Source organism: Medicago sativa, chromosome 5 (assembly GCF_051527215.1).
Source record: "Medicago sativa cultivar Bolivia chromosome 5, Bolivia_mono, whole genome shotgun sequence".
NCBI lineage: Eukaryota > Viridiplantae > Streptophyta > Magnoliopsida > Fabales > Fabaceae > Medicago > Medicago sativa.
The window spans coordinates 61,468,371-61,493,624 of NC_140753.1; the positions used below are offsets into that span (position 1 = coordinate 61,468,371).

Sequence of the window (25,254 nt, forward strand, 5' to 3'; positions counted from 1 at the left end):
ACTGTGCTGAAATCCCGGTTGACCTGGGTCCACAATACAATGATTGGGCTAATTTTTTTAAGGTCTATGTTTTTCATTAATTGTTGAGGACTAAAGTAAGTCTCACTTACCAACCAATGCCATGCACCTCATAGAGACATACATATATTTTTTACATATTATGCATTATATTTTCTATGACTGCCACGTCACCGGATAAGAAAAATGTTATGTGAGGGTGTATATTTTGGAATTTGGATCATCTTATTTACCAAACAGTGATGATGCTGTCTTCTACTAACAAAAAAAAGCATTATGTAAGAAAGTTGTACACAAGATTAATACAATATGCATACCAGGGTTTGTCTCTCATTGTTTTCATTTTGTTACACGTCTATTAGTGTGTTTGGTTTCACTTTAGGAAAGCTTAAGGTGATTTTAGAAACATAAACTTGATTTTTGACATGTTTGAATAATGTCAATTTTGTGTTGGATTTAAGTGTAAGTGAGTGTGAGTGGTTAAATCTTACATCATTTATGAATAAATAAATGTTGGATATACTCTCTCCGAGCCTATTTATAAGAAAAATTTGGGCCAACAAAAATTGATATATTTGGTTAAAAATTCAATCTAAATACATTAACTTTTGTTGACTCAACTTTCTCTTGTAAATAGGACCGGAGGGAGTATAAGATATGTAAACAATATATTAAATACCTTAAAGTTTTGGATAGAGATATGACGTGTTTCTCTCGTGGTTATGGAGCATTAACTCATTGTTTCCTACGCTCTCCTAAGCTTCCCAACAAATCGAAATTGGTTTTATCTTTAATAGCGTATCTAGCGTGAAGCTATAATTTGTAGCTTTCGCTCCAAACATGACTTTCACACTTAAATTTATTATTCAACTTATTTTTATTTCAATGCATCTAAATATAAATTATTTAACATTCAACTCACTTTTAATGTCTAATATCAGTTTTACAAATTTAATTAATTCAAAATCAAATTTGTTATTGCAAAGCCAAACACACACTTATATCATATATATACATATATATTAAAAAAGTAAATATTGTATTTAATTATCTATTTCGGGTACGGATAAATTAGTAAGTACAACTAATAAAAGATAAATTATGTAAACTCTCATGCATAAATACTCTTATGCATGAACTTGTCCAATTCTAATTTTGTAAACTCTCAATATAAATTAGTAAGTACAACTAATAAAAGATATATTTGAAAAAGGCGATAACAATTTAGAATTAAAAGTTATATTTCTTAGAAACTTTTTTTTTTGAAAAATATGTAGTATTTAAAAAGAACAAATAAAGAGCCAAAGGATTCTCTCAAAAAAAAAAAAAAAAAGAGCCAAAGGATAAAAAACACAAAGCCAAAACGATAAATGAAATAATAAAACATGTAGGACTTAGCTTGCATGCGCAACTATATAAAATAGTACTTTATATTATAGTCCATGCATAAAAACCAAACCAATTACAAGACATTCATGGAACTTATTATGTCATGAAATATTCTCAATCTTATTTTCTTGCATATTTTTTGCCTACCCATTAATTGCTAGGGTCAGCAGAAATGTCGAGCTGATTTGACTCTCATTGTATGGTATCCTGTGTCAATCATGATGGCTACTATAATTTACAACATCAAATGCACATTTTTCTTCTCCAATTATTGCAAGGACGAATTTTCTTTGTTTAATCTACTATACTGTTCCGGATTTCAATATTCATAGAAGTACAGTTAAAACTCTATAAATTAATAATGTCAGGACCGGAGAAATTTATTAATTTAGAGAGTTATTAATTTATCGATAAATTAATAATTATTAATTTAAAGAGTTTTTAAGTAATTATACTGTACATACCAAACAAAAAGGTAAATTAGTCTATGCCTCTTAGAATTACGTTGTAGCGAACCTAGGGACTCAACGTAAATTAGTAACTATTGTGTTTATATGCATTGGAAATCAATAATGACTTTTGAAGTACAGTAAATGTAAACAAGAGGAACAAATGTGTTTAATGTATTCTTAATATATTTTTTTTAGTTTCTATGAACTATTAATTTATGATTTTCTTGGGACCAAAAATTATAAAGGGATCTCCCGAAAAATTATTATCTTATTATTTTATCGAGTTTTTTAATTTTTTACATTGGCCCAAGTCGGGACCAGGCAAATTTATTATTTTAGAGAGTTTATTAATTTACCGAGTATTAAATTAAAGAGTTTCTACTGTATGTTGACTAACCTAAGAAAATAATCTTCTTAGTACAATTGCCCAGAAGATCATTCAATCACCTCCCTAATTCTTTTTAGGCTTAAGTGCATTTTCCAAATTCTTTTTCTTTCAGATTTACAGTTTTAGTAGTATGCTATATTTTTTGTATAGGAAGATCATTCAATCACCTCCCTATTTTTTTTAAGGTTAAATATGTTTTTAGTCCCTATAAATATGTCAACTTTTCGTTTAAGTCCCTCTAAAATTTTTCTTCGATTTTTAGTCCCTATAAAATTTTCAATCACTACTTTTGGTCCCTATTTTAAATTTAATTTTTTTATTTTTTAATGAAATTGTGCAGAAATGTGTAAAGTATTCTAAAAAAATTTCCTAAAAAAAATTAGAATTTTTTAACAAAACACAAATTAAATATGAATTTTTAACCGTAAAAAATATAAAAATTCATATTAATTTCATGTTTTGTTAAAAAATTCTAATTTTTTTTGGAGTGATTCTTATAATATTTTGAATTTTTCTGGAAAATTTTATTAAATAATATGAATTCTACATATGAATTTACTTTAAAAGAGGGACCAAAAGTGAAGATTAAAAATTTTATAGGGACTAAAAGTTGAAGGAAAATTTTAGAGGGACTAAAACGAAAAGTTGACATATTTATAGGGACCAAAAACATATTTAACCCTTTTTTTTATAGTAGTATGCTTTATTTTTTTTTGTCTTTATATTTATTTTTTATGAACTTTATAAGATAATGTATACTCGGCCTTTTTTTTGACAAATATACTCGGCCTTTTTTTATCAATATGTTTCGTCTTAAACACTTAATTTTCTAACTTTTTTTTGAACAAAAGGAGTCAAATGTTCAAAGCAAATTAGAAACCTTTATAAAAAGAAATACAAGCTTAATCCTCAATGATGAGGAAATGTATGAAATTCAAAACTAAATTAAACATCTTTAAACGAATAGAGTGCCTAAGACAATACTTGGCACATCCAACCACTTAATTAAATTAAAGAGAAACATGTTGACAATGAAAATCAGACAACAAATGACATAACACTATGTTTCATCTTGGTTGGGAGGAGGGTGGTGAGGCGTGGAGGTGGAGACGGAGGTTGTGGGCTTGGGAGGAGGATTTATTAGCGGAGTGTAGGACTTTACTTCACACTGTTGTTTTGCAGCCTAATGTTCCAGATCAGTGGCATTGGTACCCAGACATTATTGGGGGTTACACAGTGCGTACAAGTTATCACCTTCTCACTTCTCAGGATTTACCGATTGTGGGTACTTCAGACACCCTTATTTGGCATAAGCAGGTTCCCTTGAAGGTCTCTATTCTAGCTTGGAGACTGCTTCGGGACATGTTACCAACTAAAACAAATCTTCTGAATCGCGGTATTTTATCTCTGGAGGCAACCATCTGTTCGATGGTGTGTGGGCAGGCCGAAACAACCTCCCACATTTTTTTTGCATTGCGACTTGTATGCTCCGTTGTGGCAGATGGTTAGGTTTTGGTTAGGTGTTTCAGGAGTGGATCCTCGGGGTCTTTAGGCTCATTTTCTTCAGTTCACTAATTGCTTAGGGGGTCTGAAGGCTTGTCGATCTTTTATGCAGCTTCTGTAGCTATTGTGCGTTTGGGTAATATGGCAGGAACAAAATAACATGTTATTTAAAAATTCTCAACTTCCCATCTCGAGCTTTTGGATAAAGTTAAGTTCCACTCCTATTGGTGGCTGAAGGCAAATAACATTACTTTTGTATTTGGTAGTCAGCGTTGGTGGTCGGACCCATTGAGATGTTTGGGTATCGGCTAATTACATTTTTAAATTGTATTGTGGTACTTGCGGTTGTCTCTTTGTATTTCTGAGTTGTCTTCTCAGCACACCTTGTGCTAGGGAGGCGACTCCTATTGTGGTAATATAATCCATTTTTTATTCTTCAAACAAAAGCAAATGACATAACACATTTATTTGAGATAACAAATGATGAAAAACATGTACACCTCACACCATATTCGGTCATTTTAATGACTGGGAAAAAATCCCTTTGCAACGACTTAATGAAATCTATGTTGTTTGTCTATGAAAAGACCATGGTAAATACCCTCACAAAAGCCTTTTAACTAAGTAAAATATAAAACAAGCATGGAGATTAATTTATTAGAAGAAAATGTTTTTTTTAGAGGATTATTAGAAGAAAATATTACTTCTTTTTATATGTGTTTGACAAATACTAACTTCGGATATATCTCATAGTTTCTACTTTTTTTTTTTTAATAAGTTAAGCATTTGAAAATTTATTTTTTCTTCACTAAATTGCACTTTTATGTTTGGTTTCCCTTAAACTTTTTTTGACAAAAGTTTCCCTTAAACTCAATTTATGACTCCGTCCCTGATATATATCATTAATTGCAGGGATAATTGTGGAAAATCATGAAGAAGTAACATATTCTTTTTACAAACATACTCTTACATTACAACTACTATTTTCAATCTCTATGAATTTTTGTTAGTCTTATACTATAACTATAAGGGACATACAGTGTGACATACAGAACAATAAGCAGTTTGAGTCCCCTAAAAAAACTGTTTGAGTAAAGTTATCTACATGTATTTTTTTGTTTTGTTTGGAAAAATCCACAGAATATATATGTAGGAAAGAAGCAAAGTTTGTTAGATATATAGTTGAGGAGTCAATATAGTTTCAATTATTAAAAAATCTGCGGTCGTGTGCACCCCTTTCTTTCAACTTGTGTTGACATATCACTTACGTAAGAAGCTAGGTCTGTTTGTTTGTTTGGTTGGTGGCTGGCTGCTTCCTGCTTCTATACAATTGGGAACTTCATACAGCTGGAATGATTACAACATCCCTTCTCACTTAAACATGGTATTTCAACTTATATCAAAATCTTTGTTCAAAAACAAAACTTCTATCAAAATCTTACTTGGCATTGTTTGTCTTTATTTATGTTTGTCGACATAGTATACTTGAGTTTGTTTAGAGTGCACTATAAAGATAAAGTTAAGTCTCTTTTTTTAACTCGAGATAAAGTTAAGTCTAAAACTAGATAATATGGTCTCATTGAAAGAAGCTTATATGTACAACTTTTGTTATATATTAAAATAGAGATGAAGTCATTAAATTGAAAGAAGCTTTATATGTACAGCTTTTGTTATATATTAATGTAGAGATGAAGTCATAAAATTGAATGAAGTTTATATGTACAACTTTTGTTATATATTAACATATAGATGAAGTCATAAAATGAATGAATTATGTTATAAATGGGTGCCAATCAAGTTACTTCACAAATAATATTTAGAGTAAAGTTTTTTTTTTTTTTAATAACTCATTACTCCACGATCAATTTTATCAATTTATAAGAGTATAGTTGTTTTCTTGTAAAAAAAAAAAGAGTCTAGTTATTTTGTTTAATAACTCCATAAATATTAAAATCATATGATACTGTACCAAAAAAAAAAAAAATCATATGATACTTTATGAACGTATGATAATTCCTTTTAAACAACACTTCTTAGAGTAAAGCAACTCGTTCGATTATCCTAGAGTTATTTGATTGAAAATCTACGCTTCAATCTTATTGTTCAAGATCGGATACTCTAGCACACTGAAAATACAAGTAAAAAAACTCTTTTTAAACAACACTTCTTAGAATAAACCAAAGTGGACTGATAAAATTCATCATTTATGATTGAATTAGTTTTAAGTAAACCATCTCTTCTTAGAGTTAATTAGTTTTAAGTAAACCAAACTTTTTTTAAATGTTGTTCTTTTTGAATGAAACGTTTGCCCGTATTTCAAAGAAGGGAAAGTTGTGACTCGAGTTTGAACCAAAGACTTCACATAAATTATTATTGTATTCTTAGAGTTCAATATTGGAAATTGTGATTAAATTGAAAGAGACTTCTCTAATCTATATTTTTGTTAAAGCAAATGGCCATGACTATTCATTCTTTCTAAAAAAACATTACTTGAAAATTTAAAATTAAAAAGTAATAAAATCTAATATAATAACTGGTCCCCCTTAAGCACTTTCACTAATCAAACGTTAAGAACTATGTAGCATAGATAGATATAGGCAAAGGTTTAAGAAAAAAAGAGATATAGTATAGGACTAATAATACCCAATAATGGAATAGAATCCCTTATGCTTTGTCAATTAACTCAACAAACACCTTCCACTTCCAATTCCACATTCAAAATTCAAAATTGGGTGGCTAGATAAAGTGAAATTGAATGGCTAAGACAAACTTTAAGGGGCTATTACCATTACTATATCATTATCATTATCATTATGCATAATAAGGTAAGATATATAAAAGATTGGACTCACACTATTTTTCGGCAAAAAAGCTATAAGATACACCAACTCAACCAAATATAACGCGTCCTCATTTTGAGGCTCTCAAATGTTTTTGCCTTTGTCCTTTTCTCACATCACCATTCAATTTAATTTAATAATTTTAATTTTAATTTTAATTTGTGTCTTTATAAATACAACTTCTTAGCCTCAAACCATACCTTGCCACTTACCTCATTCACAATTTGATATTCTCAATCTTCCAAATATAATTAAAAAAAAAAAAACAAGAACAAGAAAAGAAAACACCAGTGTTCTGTTTTCCAATGGCTCTGTTTTCCTCTGTTTCACTATGCATACTTCTTCTCTTATCCTTCTCTTTCTTCACATGTTTCTCATCAAAACCTAATAATAACCATGTAAATGACTCATTCTCTATTTCTTTCCCTCTAACCTCTCTTCAAATCTCCACAAACTCCAAAACAAAAACCAACCAACAATTCAGAACACTTTCATCTTCATCCATAAATGTTAAATCATCTTTCAAATATTCTATGGCTCTTGTTGTAACTCTTCCCATTGGCACACCACCACAGCTTCAACAAATGGTTTTAGACACAGGAAGCCAACTTTCATGGATTCAGTGTCACAACAAAAAAACACCACAAAAGAAACAACCTCCTACAACTTCATCCTTTGATCCTTCTCTTTCCTCTTCTTTCTTTGTTCTCCCATGTAACCACCCACTTTGTAAACCTCGAGTTCCTGATTTTAGCCTTCCCACAGATTGTGATGCCAATAGTTTATGTCACTATTCTTATTTCTATGCTGATGGAACTTATGCTGAGGGTAATCTTGTAAGAGAAAAAATTGCTTTCTCTTCTTCCCAAACTACCCCTCCCATCATCCTCGGTTGTGCTACTCAATCAGATGATGCTAGGGGTATTTTGGGAATGAATCTTGGTCGTCTTGGTTTCCCTTCTCAAGGTAAAATAACTAAATTTTCCTATTGTGTCCCTACAAAACAAGCCCAACCCGCATCCGGTTCATTTTACCTTGGAAATAACCCGGCTTCGTCGAGTTTTCGATATGTTAACTTGTTGACTTTTAGTCAAAGTCAACGCATGCCGAATTTGGATCCCTTGGCCTACACACTTCCATTGCAAGGGATTAGTATTAGTGGAAAGAAATTGAACATTCCACCTTCTGTTTTCAAACCCAACGCTGGTGGGTCGGGTCAAACTATGCTTGATTCGGGATCAGAATTTACTTACCTCGTGGACGAAGCTTATAATGTAATACGAGAGGAGTTAGTGAAAAAGGTGGGACCCAAGATTAAGAAGGGCTACATGTACGGTGGAGTAGCTGACATTTGTTTTGATGGAGATGCAATTGAAATCGGACGGCTTGTAGGAGACATGGTGTTTGAGTTTGAGAAAGGAGTGCAAATAGTGATTCCAAAAGAGAGGGTTCTTGCCACGGTGGATGGTGGGGTCCATTGTTTGGGAATTGGAAGGTCAGAAAGATTGGGTGCGGGTGGCAACATTATTGGTAACTTCCATCAACAAAATCTATGGGTAGAGTTTGATCTTGCCAATCGTAGAGTTGGCTTTGGTGATGCTGATTGTAGCAAATTGGCTAAATAAAGCATCAAAAGGAAAAAAAAATTCTTGTAGTTGAGATATCCCAGTAGCATTCACAAATTGATAACCGTTGAATTTAGACCAGACAATACATTAAATACGTGACTAAACTGTCTGATCTTAATTCAACTGTTACCAGTGTCGTAACCGTGTGAATTCAGGGTATTTCGATTATAAGAAGTCTTGATATATCCTAGAAGGAGCTGATGATAGTATATATGGATGCTGGCACATGTAACTATCATGAATAGTCATGAGTCATTTTTTAACTTTATAGGTTCCACTACCCTATAAGATGTATACTATTACAACATTACTGTACAGATGAAACACAGGCATGAGTCGTGATTGATCAACGCAATGATGTTTGTAATAGCAACCACAAGAGTGAGTGTGTGACGAAGAAAAGTATGAAACGTCAATGGTTTTGGATTGTATCAAGTTGTGGGGTTACAAGCTATGTTAAAGAACGATGCGTCAAAGGCCATGAAGAAATCATGTATATATTAATCTGAATGAGACTTATGTATATATCATGTTAGGAGATATGTCAATCATGATGTATATGTGTATGGTTTGATATTAAGATAAGCTTTGAAATGATTTACTATTATACTAATAATATGCTCCTTCTTCTTTGAACACGATAGTTTCACCCTCATGTTTATTTATTTATGATATTCTATCAATAATTTTAGAGTTTAATTATAATGGATGTGACATTAGATATAATGGATGTGACCTTAATCATATCTCAAAATTTAGAGGAAAAATCAATAATTGGTCAAACAATACTTATGTGAAGTTGTTTTTTTAGGAGACTTATGTAAGGTTATTGCAGACATTTTTAAAGATTCAATTATTTCTCTCTCATAGAATGTGTAGTTGATCATTCTAGAATTAGAAGAGCCATGATTGCTTCTGAAATTAGATCAATCACGTTTTCAAATTAACCAAGCCAACCATCATACAAGCTTCTTTTTAATTTGATTTAGCAATTCATAGCCTCCGTAAAATATCATATAAGATGTGGCCTAACGGGTCTATAAACAGAAAAAAAAAACTAAAACACAAGTTTCCAACATCGTAAATTCTTAATTACCCATCAATAAAAGTAAATTCTTAATTACCCATCAATAAAATGTGAACCATTCTATCGATGTTAAGTTGATATCAAACAAAACAATTTATTTGTCTTCGTATCAACTCAACATAGATAAAGTTACCCATATTTTATTGACGGATAATGTACTTATCATCTTTCAACAATTTATAAATTTAAACGAAGATTTTTTTTTTGAACAAAATTTTAAACGAAGATTTATCATAATTATTGTATCTAAAAGAACCGATCAAATGGATAAACACCGTAGAAGTATAGACCTAATAAAGACCTCAATTAAGATGTATCGATAAAAAAGAAGCTTATGAGTACATGAAGCTATGGAGTATTTGTAAAATAATTATCGTAGGTTTTGAGAGCAATTGGCCCACCAAAATGATGAAAAGTTTATCAATTCGAGATATACACGGCATAGCTTTAGCTTATTAGTGGAAGGAGCACTGTACCCAACTTGGAGTTTCATAAACTCAACTCAAGTATCTTAATCAAAACAGTTACCGACTTAAATTGTATAGAGTAGTAGTGTTGAAGTATATACATGCATGATTGAAGAAGACTCAATTCTAATTAAAAGATGCCACTTAGCTTTAAATGATTAGACTTTTTAACTAAGCTTAGCCTTAACAACAAACCCTTCGTCACGAAAAGACATAAAATTCATTAAATACAGTAAAAATAAAAAAAATTGCAGAGAATTGTTCAAAATAGAACACGACATAAACCTTGTCAGCATCGACGGCGGTTGTACTATGTGGTCGTGGCACTAGATTTTGCGAAGTGGGGTCCACATAATGTTGAACTCGTGGACACCAGAAGGGATTGGTTCCATATAATTCCCGACAGTCGCATGGTTCACATGATTGTTAACAAAAAACACGTGTCATTTGATTTCAGTGTAAACTTGCTTTTACTTTTGTTTTTCGTTCTTTTTTTTAACTTAGTACGTGGCTTTTCTTGATACCTCTATTACTTGTATTTTTCAACTTGTTTGTAAACTTTTTTTGACAATAACTTGTTTGTGAATTACTTTCATTTCAATCAAAGTATATCTCTTTTTTGCTACTAGAAAACTAGAACCCTTGCCCGTGAAGAGGTATAAAAATTTGTTATTTTTAATACTTTAACATATGCCTAAAACACTCATTAACATTTACTCCCTCCGTCCCTGTAAACATCCTTTTATTAGAGACAAAGGGTGCTTATATATAAGAACAGAAGGAGTATTTTAGTTTAATTGTAAACTAATGTCCCCATCCAACAATAAGAAAAAATAATTTTAAAAAATTAAAGTATATTATAATTATTTTTAAAATAGTTATAAAATGTGTTTATCGATAAATAATGGATGATCCAAGTGGTAAGAAACTTAGATACCTTAATCAAATGGTTTATGATTTGATTCTTGACTTTTTTTATTGGGAGAATTTGGTTGGGAGAGGATAGTGCACCTTATGTGTTTCACAATTTTTTTGATGAACATTTTACCGTTAAACGACGGTGAAAAATTCGTAGTAAAATAACATGATGGTAAAAAGTAATAGTTTATGTTATGATTTGATGAGTTTTCATAGGATGTTTGTGTAAACTAATTTCAACCGGTTGATGAGTTTTCATAGGATGTTTGTGTAAACTAATTTCAACCGGTAATGCATCACCATTAAATCATTAAAAAATGCATCACCATTAAACTCTTCCATAGAAAATGAGTTATTTAATCATCTTACATATATTAAAATTGTTGTAAAATTCAAAGAGATAAGCTAATATTTTTACTACATATTTATCAATGTTATAAATGTAAATTGAAGGATATTGAATGAGAAAGATATACACACACAATGAGAAAATACAATTAATATAATTTTGAGAGCTGAAAAGTACAGTTTATTTATAAATGTAATTTGAAGGATATAGAAATGAGAAAGATACGCACACAATGGAGAAAATACAATTGATATCATTTTGAAAGCTGAAATTACAGTTTTTTATGATATTTTTTCTTCTTTAAATAAGTCAATTATTGTTGACAAAGGAGTGTGTTTAAATACCATTCTTTTCAAATTTAAGAGTAAAAATACATATTATTATCCTTATCTAAATATTTACTAATTATCTTATCAAAAATAAATATTTATTAAGTAAGAAAGAATACTACATAACATAAGATATGACTTGAAATCAGTAAATATATTCTAAAAAACTACTATTGAGTATATATGACTTGAAATTAGTAAATACCATTCTTATCAAAAACTATAATTGTTCTATAATTGTATATGTGGACACTATAACCAAACTGCTTTAACAAAGAATGATCGTGTCCATTATTTTTCACTTTCAATTTTTTTTTAATCTTATGTTAGTGGTTGTTGTTCTATCATTTTCTTTCTTGTAACTGAACATGACTAAAGTTATATATCATAAAAATACATGCACCCTATGAAGACATTGAACATCTCAAACAAGATAAAAGAACGAAAGGATTGAATTGAATACTATTTGAGAGGTTACATCACAGTCCACAATAGCATTGTAGGAGGTTGGCAGGTGTCCACAAAAGCATGGATGATCAGATTGTCATTTTCAGGACTAAGCCCATTTCTGGTTTTAGAGAAGGAGAAAGTTTCCAACATTTAAAGGTGCTGTCTTCATTGAAAATATCACGAGATAGGTAGGGTGGGGGTGACCCTTATTCTCACTCAAAGTGACATTTTTTTTGTTTGTCAAGCAAGAAGCCATTAAATTTCATTTTAGCAAGTTAAAAAAAAAAAAAAAACTCTCTTATACTAAATTGTTTTTCATTTTCAAATGTCACATTAAATCTTGTCAAAAAATGTCTCCATTTAATATTAGTATCCAGGAGGACTGCTATCAAAACATTCCATGAGAACAAAGTTTCCAAGAGAATATTTCCTTTTATAATTCCTTAGCAAATACTCCAGGAGCACTTGTTAACATTACCCTTTAAATATTAATGCTGGGACAGTTGTTAACATTTCTCTTTAAATATTAGTATTCACGACTGCTATAAAAATTGTGTGATCCACATGATATGTAGTTTGAGTTTGTTAAAGATTTGATCATGAATTTGACATCTCACACGTACATAGTATACAAATTTATCATTTGAGAGAATAAATTCTGAAATGTACGGAAATTCAAGACAATACATAGGTCTTTCATAAATTCTAAGTAACATTCTCAATTGAAAGTACTCAAACAATTTTGAACAACTAAATAGACCAAGCTATACAATTTGAGTACCAAATTGATTATTAATAAGTGTCGTTAAGTACTATGAGCTCATTGGAATGGTCACAAAGGACCCAACCTAAATTTCGTTTGAAATAATATGGCTATGATCCAGGGTTACTAGTTACTACACCTGTAGCTTGGATGGAAAAAAAAATAGTATAGAGTGCAATTATCTACATTGAGATATAATAATAATATAAGTAGAAAGCAGAACAATATATTTAAATTCACACCATAGGTTTTTTCTTTTTCCAGATCATAGGTTTTGGTCATATATGCTATTTGGTGTTTACAAAAAGTTATTTCATACTTTTTCAACTGATGACAATTGTAAAATGGAAGGGACACAGTTCATATTTTCTCAGGCATATTGAAAAATTGTGTCACTTTAATTAATAAATAATTTTCCCTTCTCCATTTTTTTTTTTTAGAACACAAATATTTTTAAAATGAAATATGAAATAGTTATTTGAGTGTAGGACATCTATTTTGAATGAAATTTTAATCATACTTAACCTTATAAATGTCAAATCTACTTGCAAACCACCAAGCTAACAAAGAAATCAAACGAGATTTGGAAAGTATTAGAAGTCAACCCCAAAACCAGAGAAGTAGGGGATGATCATGCGTCACCATAGCAGAAACTTGATCACATTCTAAGTGGTTGTTTGGTTTAGCGGCTGGGACTAAAATTATCACGTGTGATTGTTACGAGGTAGCTTCACTGGAAACGCGTGAATATTGATGTACAAACGCGAAAACAAACAAATGCTAAGTTTACAAGAAAGTCCGCACATTTGTTAGCTTTTTGAAAGACATACTTAATCCTCACGATCCAATCCCGGCCCTTGCGAAATTTTTCTGACGCGCCTCACTCCGGATCGATCCTCCACAACCAGCGATTTGAGTTGGTCTCAGGAAGGCATCATAATTACAAAGGCTAGCCCAATCCAGCTCAAGAGGGTTCAAGTTAATATTCCACATAGACCTATCTTTCATATTGACATTGTAGGCAGTGCACATAACATAATATGAGTGATGGCGCAAAATGAGTTGTAATCACTCTAATGTCATAGTTCAAAAGAAGCAAAATATTGTCATTAATCATTTCTCTCTTTAATGTTGATCCCTTGCCTTGATTATGTTTGCTAATTATGTAATTAACACAAGATCAAACAATGTTATCTAATAAATGACTGAATTTTTGAAAATATGTTGCAATCTGTAAGCTCTGATCTGAATAAGGAGCAGATATCTTCATTGAAGTAGCATCCATATAGAAAAAACATATTTCTTCTGCCATCACAGAACTTTCTTTAACTAAGAATCAACTTGAGCACTTTGCATTCATATCAGGTTTAGGACAGCATTTTAGATGCAACTGAATCATCTTGGCTAGCTCATTGTTAGCTAGTTTCTCTAACATTGGCTTCTGGCATTTACAATAGCAGCCAAGTATCATCTTTCATAACGAAATCACTGAAGCATAACACATAATCTCATCGCAGTTCAGTTTTCAGTTGCTATGAAGCACTAATAAAAACACGGACACGGAATATGACACCAACATGTAGACATTCGGTAATAATTTGATAAACAAGAAGTGGTTGTATTCAACTACATATGCCAGTGTTGTGCCGGTGTCAGGAGTTCATACGCGTTTTCAATCTGAAGTGTTGGTGCTACATAGTTTAGAAGCAATCAACTCTTTAGACGATCTTTTGAAATTTTACTTGATTTATTAGAAGTGCAGAATGTGAAGCATAATCTGAAACAAGTCTTTTCTCACCATTAAATATGTTAAAATCAAGAGAGCTTCCATACTTGCATTAGAAGCAATCAACTCTTTAGACGATCTTTTGAAATTTTACTTGATTTATTAGAAGTGCAGAATGTGAAGCATAATCTGAAACAAGTCTTTTCTCACCATTAAATATGTTAAAATCAAGAGAGCTTCCATACTTGCAATGACCATCTAGTAAAATATTAAATGTAATATCATTTGGAACCACTCCTAAATAAATTACATCAAGCAACATTTTAACATTTTTCAACTGCAAAAACAGTTCATTAGCTATGGAGCACAGAGTCCAACATGGACGGGCGCGGACACATCGACACTGCTGATTTTAAAAATATAGGACATTGACACCGATATATACATTTATTTATTATAGTTAAATAAATATGAACATCATCTATAAAATATCTAAATTGAGAGCTAAAATATTTATGTACATCCATCTACTATAAAAAAAGTAGTAAATTTTCAGTACGTAGGACAATTTTCCACCTCATTCATCCATCAACTATAGCACAGTTAAAAATGACATTATAGATTAATGTCTTCAATCTCTTCATTGATAATCACTACTTCAACACATCTTTAAACCTCGTAGAAGTGTTGAGAAGTTACTGGGAGTGTAAATGTGTGTCGAAGCAAAGAAAGAAAAAAGTTAGGGACACTTTGTTTGACGAGTGTCGTACGTGTGTCGGACAACGAGACACGCTTAATGTCAGAGTGGTGTTCACTAGTGCATTATAATTGTCAATAACCATAGTACATGTTGGATCATCATGTTTGTGACCAGAATTCAACACATATATCCTCAACATCTTTTCCGCATCACGAACTCTTCCATCTCTACAAAGTCCAGATATACTACAGCCATAAACATATGTCTAATAATAGCCAACAATGGAATGAAATCCCTTGCTTGTCAATTAACTCAACCACACCTTCCATATTCAAAATTAAAAAATGGGTGGCTAGATAAAGAAAAATTGAATGGCTAAGACACACATTAATTGGCCATTACCCTTACTGGTTACTATATCATCATCATGGTTACTATATCACCAAACTCAAACCAATATAGTTCCTCATTTTGAGGCTCTCAATTTCACCTCACCATTCAATTTAATTTTAATTTTTGTCATTACAACCCCTTAACCTCAAACTTTCCCCACACACAATTTTACAATCTCATTCTTCTAAACATAATCCAAAAACAAAAAAAAAAAACTGTACTCTGTTTTTCAATGGCTCTGTTTTCCTCTGTTCCACTCTGCATGCTTCTTTTCTTCTCATTCTTTTTCTTCACATGTTTCTCATCAAAACATAATAAACACCACCATGTTAACGACTCTTTCTCCCTTTCTTTCCCTCTAACCCTTTCCATAAACTCAACAACAAAAACAAACCCAATTGTCCCAAGCATTTCACCTTACAAATATTCTATGGCTCTTGTTGTGACGCTTCCCATTGGAACACCTCCACAGCATCAACAAATGATTTTGGATACAGGAAGCCAAGTTTCATGGATTCACTGTGACAACAAAAAAGCACCACAAAAGAAACAACCTCCTACGACTACATTGTATGATCCTTCTCTTTCCTCTTCTTTCTTTGCTCTCCCATGTAACCACCCACTTTGTAAACCTCAAGTTCCTGATATTAGCCTTCCCACGGATTGTGATGCCAATCGTTTATGTCACTATTCTTTTTTCTATACTGATGGAACTGTAGTCGAGGGTAATCTTGTTAGAGAAAATATTGCTTTATCTCCTTCCCAAACTACCCCTCCTATTATCCTCGGTTGTGCTAATCAATCCGACGATGCTAGGGGTATTTTGGGAATGAATCTTGGTCGCCTCTCCTTTCCTAATCAAGCTAAAATAACCAAATTCTCTTATTTTGTCCCTGTAAAACAAAAGCAGCCCGGATCTGGTTCTTTATACCTTGGAAATAATCCAAATTCATCGTGTTTTCGTTATGTTAAACTGTTGACTTTTAGTAAAAGTCAAAGTAAACGCATGCCGAATCTGGATCCCTTGGCCTTCACGCTTCCAATGCAAGGGATTAGCATTGGTGGAAAGAAATTGAACATTCCACCTTCTGTTTTCAAACCGGACGCTACTGGGTTTGGCCAAACCATTATTGATTCTGGATCAGAATTCTCTTACATGGTAGACAGAGCTTATAATGTAATAAGGAATGAGCTAGTTAAAAAGGTGGGGTCCAAGATTAAGAAGAACTACACATATGGTGGAGTAGCAGACATTTGTTTTGATGGAGATGCAACTGAAATCGGATGCCTTGTGGGAGACATGGTGTTTGAGTTCGAGAAAGGAGTGGAGATAGTGATTCCGAAAGAGAGAGTTCTCATTGAGGTGGACGGTGGAGTCCACTGTTTTGGAATCGGAAGGGCAGAAGGATTGGGTGGAGGGGGTAACATTATTGGCAACTTCTATCAACAAAATCTATGGGTAGAGTTTGATCTGGCCAAACATAGAGTTGGTTTCAGTGGGGCTAACTGTAGCAAATCAGCTAAATAAAGCACGAGAAGGGGAAATGGACTCATGTAGTTGAGTTATCTTCACATTCACAGTTCACACATTGCTAACCGTTGAATTCAGACCAAACAATTTACTTAATATGTGATTTTTATTCTAAGAAACCTAAAAAATCTTGTCCTAAATCTTAAATGTCTGGTCTAAATTCAACAATTACCAATGTGCCAACTGTGAATTATGAGTATCCAGACTATAGGAAGTTTTGATCCAAGAAAAAGTATAGAAAGCTTGCAAAAAAGTATAGAAAGTATAGAAAGCTTTTATCTACATTGAGATATATGAGTAGAAAGTAGAACAATGCATTTAAATTCACACCATATGATTTTTCTTTTTCCAGACCATAAGTTTTGGTTATATATGCTATTTGGTGTTCACAAAAAGTTATTTGATAAGTTTTTAATTTATGACAATTGTAAAATGGAAGGACATAGTTCTTATCTCTCAGGCACAGTTGGAAAATTGTCATTGTGACACTTTAATTCGAAAACTCATAACTATTTTTTTAAAATGAAATATAAAATAGTTATTTGAGTCTAGGACATCTATATTGAATGAAAATTTAATTACACTTAACCTTGTAAATGTCAAATCCACTTGCAAACCACCAAGCTAACAAGGAAATCAGACAATATTTGGAAAGTATTAGAAGTTAACCGCACAACCAGAGAAGTAGGAGGTGATCATGCACCACCAAAGTAGAAACTTGACAAGTCTGCAAGAAAGTCTGCATATTTGTTCGTTTTTCCAAAGACATACTTTATCCTCACAATCCAATCCCCTTGCGAAATTTTTATGACGTGCTTCAGTAGCTTGATACCTGCTAGCACAATCTACAAAGCTATCCTTGAGACAATTCACATCAATCTAAGAATCTAAACAAATCTTTAAACGCTAACATCCCTGGGCTCAACTCCAAACACCCTAGAGCTAGAGCTCACTTCATTCACCGTTACTTTTCGTGAGAAGCCGCAAACCCAGACCCCATGCTCACTTCGAGTCGATCCTCCACAACCAGCAATTCGAGTTGGCCTCCGGAAGGAATCAGCCATGTAATGGCTCACCCAATCCACCCCAGGAAAGTTCCACTTAACATCCACATAGACCTTATCTTTAAATAGACATTACAGGCAGTGTAGACTTCATGCACATAATATGAGTGATGGCGCAAAATAATTTGTAATCACTGCAACAGCAGAACAAAATCATCAATGTACTTATACAAGTTAAATTACCAGGAATGAAGGGTAAAAAAAATGGGGCAACGGGGCATTCAACATTGTCGATGATGACATTTAATCATAAAAAATCAAACAAAGAGAACACAAAAATGATAACCGCCAGAAGAGATAGTTACCCACTTTACCCTAAGAAACGGTGAGCATTGATATAAATACTAAATATTCATGAAAAAAATAAAGGATGAGAAGAGCAAGATTGTTACTTGTGCTGACAACATAAAAGGCTGAACAAAAATTCACAAGAAATTCAAATTCAAATAAAAAACAAAAGCAACCACGAATTCATTTCATGCATGACCAACAAAATATCAATGGGATAAAGAAGTACCCTAAGTAGTATTTATTAAAAGAAGCAAATGAGGGGTTCCAGAATCTCTCCAGAATCTCTTCTTGCATATGAAAAGATAATCAGTTTTTTCAGTTTTTGAATTTGTTCCTTCCTTTTATAAACCAAGAATATCAAAAGTTTGAATCATAAGTGAGGGGTTCCAGCAACTCCCCTACACCCAGGAAAAATGTTAAGGGAAATATAGGTTAAATGATCAGAAAATAAAGCAGTTGCAAAAACCTGATATACAAAGGCGTTTTACACTGACAGGTGGGCATTACAGGATACCCATTTCTTTCTCTAAGATCTCAAGGAAATTAATGACACGTAGGACAAATATCAGCTCAACCTCAGAAAGAAGAGGAGATAAAATTAAAAAAGTAGAAAGGAATGGATGATACAAAAGATGGGAAAATCCTATTTTGATCCCCCAACTAAAATATGCACTGGCTACGCTACTAATTTCCTCCCTCAATTTTATCAAATTTGAAAAGCCCTTGAAGAGTAGTATTCTACTTGATTCTAGACTTATAATAATAGAAACACTATCCTTTTGGTGTTTCCGTCAAATTTAACCCTCTATTCAGAGTCTCCCAAAATCTAACAATTTGATCACTCAAGTGCAGGTTCCCAATATTAGTGTCCCTTTAACCAGGACTAAAATAAGTCTTATTCTAAAGCAGATGTGTGATTAAATACTCAGTTTTCTTCTGGGAACCTAGGTGTGGTGATTTTAGAAATAAAACAAGAAAAAGATGCCGTGGTAAAAAAGAAAAGAAAAAAAAAGATTCTATCAAAGTAGTATGCTTATAAGAATTGCTGGTAAGTGCAAAAAAGTTTATGTCCAAAAATCTTGAAAGTGTGAAAGCACCTCATACTGTTGCTCCAAATTATGTGATGATGAGGAACATATCTGCATTTGCATTCTTGTGATGCACCTGGATTCCGGTAGTAGAGCTCTGAAGAGAGATTTCTCAATTTAACTAGTCAATACTTCAGTCAAATGATTATTTTCCCTAGCCTTATAAGTCATTATGTTTAAAAATCTAAATATCAAGGGGTCGGGGTATAGTTTGCCATTATCATGTAAATGCATTTGATTGTCTACAATCAAAATTAAATCATGAGCTCAAAGAACTTAAACCAGAAAGCACACTTTCATAAAAGATAACGAACCTGTCCAAGGAGCAAATCACGGATATATACAATCATCGTAGCCATCCGTCCATTAGATCCAGGAGAAAATTCCTGAAATAAAGCATCATCAGTTTTTATTGATAAAGTATCATAATTCAATATGACTAATATAATTAGCATGTTACCTAAGAGAGAACTTTTAATTGTTATCCCTAAAATAGATATTCATTCGACAAAATTGAAACCCAAACAAATAACTATCTTTCATGGAAAAGGACCATATAAGCCACAGCAAAACATACAATAAATACAAAAATCTTGATAAATTTGGCTGAAAAATATATCATATTTTTGACAAAATATACTACTTGCATAGCTCCATATCAAGCAAAGGTACAAAAAATTGTTATACAAGTAGAAAATAGAATGCTATGAAAAAGTACGGCATCAAGGCATCAGTGCCATAACGAAAACCCCTCATAGATAAAATTAAATTTTGTACATGATCAAAGTGTGTGTAACTGCAAAGAAAGAAGTAGTCATATAATTTGAAGTAAAGATATAGAAAAAAAAATGAAATATATTTACTCCATCCATCCTTAATTATAAAGACCATTTTCAAACTTTCACTTGCATTAATACTTTTTTTATAAAAATACCTCTATTTAGTTTACAATTAGAAAACATAAATTTGTTCTCTCTTTCTTATGATATCAACTATGGAAAAGTAACACTTTTTTTACAAATTTCTTGCTACAACAACTTTTCTTAATACCCGTGAATTTTGTAAATGGGTCTTATTGTAAGGGATAAAGGGAATGTTAATAAAGTAACAAGAAAAAGATGATAACTCGAACTTAATAAATGACATTGGATGACGGACATCCAAAGCGATAAATTTCAAAATCATATTCACATACCTCATCATCCTTTGCATATTGCTCAAACCAGCTCCACAGAGTCTTTGGATCAGCATAATATCTCAGATAGAGAAATCCAACCTATAACCAACATAAGAAATCAATGCAGATCACAAGATAAAATGGATATAAGGGCAAAACAATAAGAATGTTGACATATGCCTAAAAGCTAAATTTAAAAAAAGGTTGAACATCTATGTAAGCAACAGAGCATACTCTATTTTGATGCCAAGCATTCCTAACTTAATGAAAATTATAAGTAAAAGAGGAGTATTTTCATTATTACCAAAGCCTAAATTCACAACACTCGCAACAAAGTCAAATTTACCAACCTGTGGTATAAAACACAGTATTGTACAGCGCGTAAAACTAAAAGATTGAAATAATCATGGATATTAAAGCACCAAACATAGTACACAAATAGAGCAATCAAATAATCAACCAAGAATTCAGTTGAGCACTACAAACAAACCGAAACAAATGCAGATTGAATAAGAAGCAGGAAGTGGGAAGGTCAAACCAACAGCCAAGCTCTCTAAAATATCAACCACAAACCACATCTGATATCAGCCACGGGCGTACAGATTACAAGGGAAGGTCAAATGATTGACAAAATAGGTCCAGAACCTTAGGTCTTAAGATATCAAGGATGCTCAAGTCTTATTTTTCAAAAATGGACAACTTGGCCTCATGAAATTGGACCAAAATGGATCTAAGTGATCCCATATAATCTCGCCAATTCATGCTTATAGATGTGCGCAATATCATAGCAGTAAGCAAAAACCATGGAAGTGTTCAATCCTACCATCTATCCCTGATTTTGTCTACCTTGGCTTTGATGATTCAACAAAATCCACAAACGCACTAAGCCCAAACTCTGTTATAACATTTCAAGAAATAGAACCTGTTTGGATAAACAGCTTATTAGCAGTTTATAGCACAAGCACTTACCATGATAAGCGCTTACGTATAAGCTTGCATAGGCTAGTTTTAGAGCAAAAGATAAAATAATGTGTTTTTGTGTATGCTACAAGTTGTTTTTATAAGCTACTCTGTATATTGGAGAACTTATTAATGTAAGTTGAAAAAGCTTATGAAAATTGTCATATTCTGTTTTCATAAGTTCTCCCAAACAGTCTCACAAAACTTAAGGCAGTAGATAAAGCTCAAATAAGTCAATCCAAACAGACCCATAATTTAAATCAAACAAGTAAATGCTAAATTATCAATCAAACTGTCTCAGGTGCACTAATATTTTCTTGATATGCAAGATGGCTAATTATGAAGGTGAATATAAATTCAACACTTCCTAAACTCGATACAAAATGGTGAATAAGATATTCATACGCAAACTAACAAAAACATCATGCACATGAACACACACACAGACACCCTTCCTTGTTACAAACCTCTACATACCGCTCTTATGTAAGGAGAATCAGGGTGTTTCAGTAGCCCATGCATCTTCTTGACAGTGAGCTTCATGGTGAAAAACTTGAAAAGAAGATAGAAAGCAGATGAAGGACCACGACAGTTCCCCGTCATCCAAGGTTCCACATGATCAACTTGATTGTATATCTCATCAACAACTTCATGGTATGTTTTTAATGGATAAAGCTCTTTGAAGTAATCAGATGACAGAATATTCATGCAAAGGACTTTCTCTAGCAAGGACTCAATTGGCCTGCCAGAAGTCTGTATCTCCATGATTGAGTCAGAAAATGTATTACCCCTCTCACTCCAACAGTTACAATTTTGTCAAATGATAACTCTCAGCCGAGTTATGAATATGAAATCACTTTAATGTCATAATTCAAAAGAAAAATACTGTCAGAATGATTTCTCTTCATTGTTGAAACGAATGTTGATCCTTTACTTTGCTTATGTATGCTAGCTAACTATGTAACTAACACAAAAAACAAGATCAAACAATGTATAGTGAGAACGGGTGAATTGGATTTGGCAGTATCGCGACCAAATCCTGTGAGAAAACTGATGTTTGGAAAAGAGATTGGAATTTGCAAACTCTGATAAAGGAGCAGATTGCTCTATTGAAGTAACACCCATATAAAGAAAACATGTTTCTTCTGTATAGGTCCATCCTAAATTTCGCAAAAGTAATCACAGAACTTACTTTAATTAAGAATCAACTTGAGAACTCTGCACTCATATCAAGTAGGTTAGGGCATTATTTTAGATGCAACTGAATCATCCTGGCTAGCTCATTGTGTTAGCTACTCACTCCAACTTTGGTTTCTGGCATTGAGAATAACAACAAAGTATCTTCTTGCATAAGGGATCTGTAATCTGTTGCTGGAAATATTTTCACAATTCAGCTTTCAGCATTCCCAATAACAACCAGCTATCCTTGATTTCCAAGGCCGAATCCATATTTCCATCCTTGCAACATCCATCCATTAGAGTTGTGAAAGTGATCTTATCAGGCTTGAAACCATTCCCAATCATCTCATTCAAAAGCTTCCTAGCCTGCTTCAAATCTCCACTCCTGCAAAGCCCATTGATCAACGCATTATAAGTAATCAAATCCGGTCTAACACCCCGATCATTCATAATCTGAAAATTTCTCAATGCCAATTCAATCTTCCCATGTTTACACTGCCCATCAATCAAAGTAGTAAAAGTAACACCATTAGGAACGAACCCCATCTCACACATTTGATCAAACAAATCATTCGCCTCATCCACCCTCCTCTCCTTACACAATCCATTCATCGAAGCACTATAAGTAAAAACATCCCTGGGCTCAACTCCAAACACCCTAGAGCTAGAGCTCACTTCATTCACCGTTACTTTTTGTGAGAAGCCGCAAACCCAGACCCCATGCTCACTTTGGGTCGATCCTCCACAACCAGCAATTTGAGTTGGCCTCCGGAAGGAATCATCCGTGTAATGGCTCACCCAATCCACCTCAGGAAAGTTCCACTTAACATCCAGATAGACCTTATCTTTAAATAAACACTGCAGGCAGTGTAGACGTCATGCACATACTACAAGTGATGGCGCAAAATAATTTGTAATCACTTTAATGTCATAATTCAAAAGCAAAATATTGTCAGAATGATTTCTCTTCATTGTTGAAACGAATCTTGATCCTCCACTTTGCTTATGTATGCTAACTATGTAACTAACACAAAAAACAAGATCAAGCAATGTATAGTGAGTACGGGTGAATTGGATTTGGCAGTATCACGACCAAATCCTATGAGAAAACTGATGTTTGGAAAAGAGATTGGAATTTGCAAGCTCTGATAAAGGAGCAGATTGCTCTATTGAAGCAACACCCATATAGAGAAAACATGTTTCTTCTGTATACGTCATCCTAAATTTCGCAAAAGTCATCACAGAACTTACTTTAATTAATAATCAACTCGAACAATCTGTACTCATATCAAGTAGTTTAGGGCATCATTTTAGATGCAACTAAATCATCTTGGCTAGCTCATTGTGTTAGCTACTCACCTCAACTTTGGCTTCTGGCATTGAGGGATCTGTAATCTGTCGGCGGAAATATGTTCAGAATTCAGCTCTCAGCAGCTATGAAGCAGTAATGCAGGCACTCAATACAACACCGACACGTAGAAACTCGGTAAAAATTTGAGAAAATTGAAGTGATTGTATGCAACTACACATGTCAGTGTTGTGCCGGTATTGGATGCCGATATGCATCGGACACTCAAGCACGCCTTCAATCTGAAGTGTCGGTGCTACATAGTTTAATAGCAATTAACTCTTTAATTGATCTTTTGAAATTTTGATTGATTCATTGACAAGTGCTGTATATGAAGCATAATCTGAAACAAGTCCTTTCTCATCATTAAATATCTTAAAATCAACAGAGCTTCCATGCTTGCAATGACCATCTAGTAAAATATTAAATGTAATATCATTTGGAACCACTCCCATATTAATCATTGCATGAAGCAACATTTTAGCATTTTTCATCTGACCTTGTTTACAAAAACCGTTCATCAGCGCATTATAAGTGACAACTCCCGGTACACGTCCATCACGCTGCATCTCATTTAGTAACTTGGCTCCCATCTTAAATGTCTGGTCTAAATTCAACAATTACCAACGCGCTAACTGTGAATTATGAGTATCCAGGCTATAGGAAATTTTGATCCTAGAAAAAGTATAGAAAGCTTGTAAAAAAGTATAGAAAGTATAGAAAGCTTTTATGTACATTGAGATTTATGAGTAGAAAGTAGAACAATGCATTTAAATTCACACCATATGATTTTTCTTTTTCCAGACCATAAGTTTTGGTTATATATGCTATTTGGTGTTCACAAAAAGTTATTTGATAAGTTTTTAACTTATGACAATTGTAAAATGGAAGGACATAGTTCATATCTCTCAGGGACAGTTGGAAAATTGTCGATGTGTCACAGTTGGAAAATTGTCATTGTGTCACTTTAATTCGAAAACTCATAACTATTTTTTTAAAATGAAATATAAAATAGTTATTTGAGTCTAGGACATCTATATTGAATGAAAATTTAATTACACTTAACCTTGTAAATGTCAAATCCACTTGCAAACCACCAAGCTAACAAGGAAATCAGACAATATTTGGAAAGTATTAGAAGTTGACCGCACAACCAGAGAAGTAGGAGGTGATCATGCACCACCAAAGTAGAAACTTGACAAGTCTGCAAGAAAGT

General features: G+C 32.8%; 4 protein-coding genes across 9 annotated transcripts; 3 read left to right on the forward strand and 1 right to left on the reverse strand.

Moving 5' to 3' along the window:
* Positions 1-3,309: 3,309 nt before the first annotated feature.
* On the forward strand, positions 3,310-3,799 carry LOC146923754 (uncharacterized). Its single transcript, XM_085711766.1, has 2 exons — positions 3,310-3,660; positions 3,749-3,799. Exons 1-2 carry the CDS (start codon positions 3,310-3,312, stop codon positions 3,797-3,799), a joined length of 402 nt encoding a protein of 133 aa, XP_085567892.1.
* A 2,989-nt stretch (positions 3,800-6,788) lies between these two features.
* On the forward strand, positions 6,789-8,854 carry LOC146923755 (aspartic proteinase PCS1-like). The gene has a single exon (XM_085708905.1). It carries the CDS (start codon positions 6,896-6,898, stop codon positions 8,213-8,215), a length of 1,320 nt encoding a protein of 439 aa, XP_085565031.1. The 5' UTR covers positions 6,789-6,895; the 3' UTR covers positions 8,216-8,854.
* Positions 8,855-15,170: 6,316 nt separating this feature from the next.
* Positions 15,171-17,263, forward strand: LOC146923756 (aspartic proteinase PCS1-like). The gene has a single exon (XM_085708907.1). It carries the CDS (start codon positions 15,633-15,635, stop codon positions 16,926-16,928), a length of 1,296 nt encoding a protein of 431 aa, XP_085565033.1. The 5' UTR covers positions 15,171-15,632; the 3' UTR covers positions 16,929-17,263.
* Positions 17,264-17,425: 162 nt separating this feature from the next.
* LOC146923757 (pre-mRNA splicing factor SR-like 1) lies at positions 17,426-23,307 on the reverse strand. 6 transcript variants are annotated; one of them, XR_015009863.1, is made up of 5 exons: positions 21,979-22,895; positions 20,570-20,650; positions 19,689-19,760; positions 19,384-19,471; positions 17,426-18,129 (listed from the first exon to the last, which is right to left on the reverse strand). XR_015009863.1 is itself a non-coding variant. In XM_085708908.1 (5 exons), exons 1-4 carry the CDS (start codon positions 22,274-22,276, stop codon positions 19,403-19,405), a joined length of 510 nt encoding a protein of 169 aa, XP_085565034.1. In that variant the 5' UTR covers positions 22,277-23,307; the 3' UTR covers positions 17,426-18,129; positions 19,384-19,402. The 6 variants fall into 6 exon arrangements, 3 of the variants coding, with proteins under 3 accessions (XP_085565034.1, XP_085565035.1, XP_085565036.1); XM_085708908.1 differs by having other exon boundaries at positions 21,989-23,307; XM_085708909.1 differs by lacking the exon at positions 19,384-19,471 and having other exon boundaries at positions 21,989-23,307.
* Positions 23,308-25,254: the final 1,947 nt, after the last annotated feature.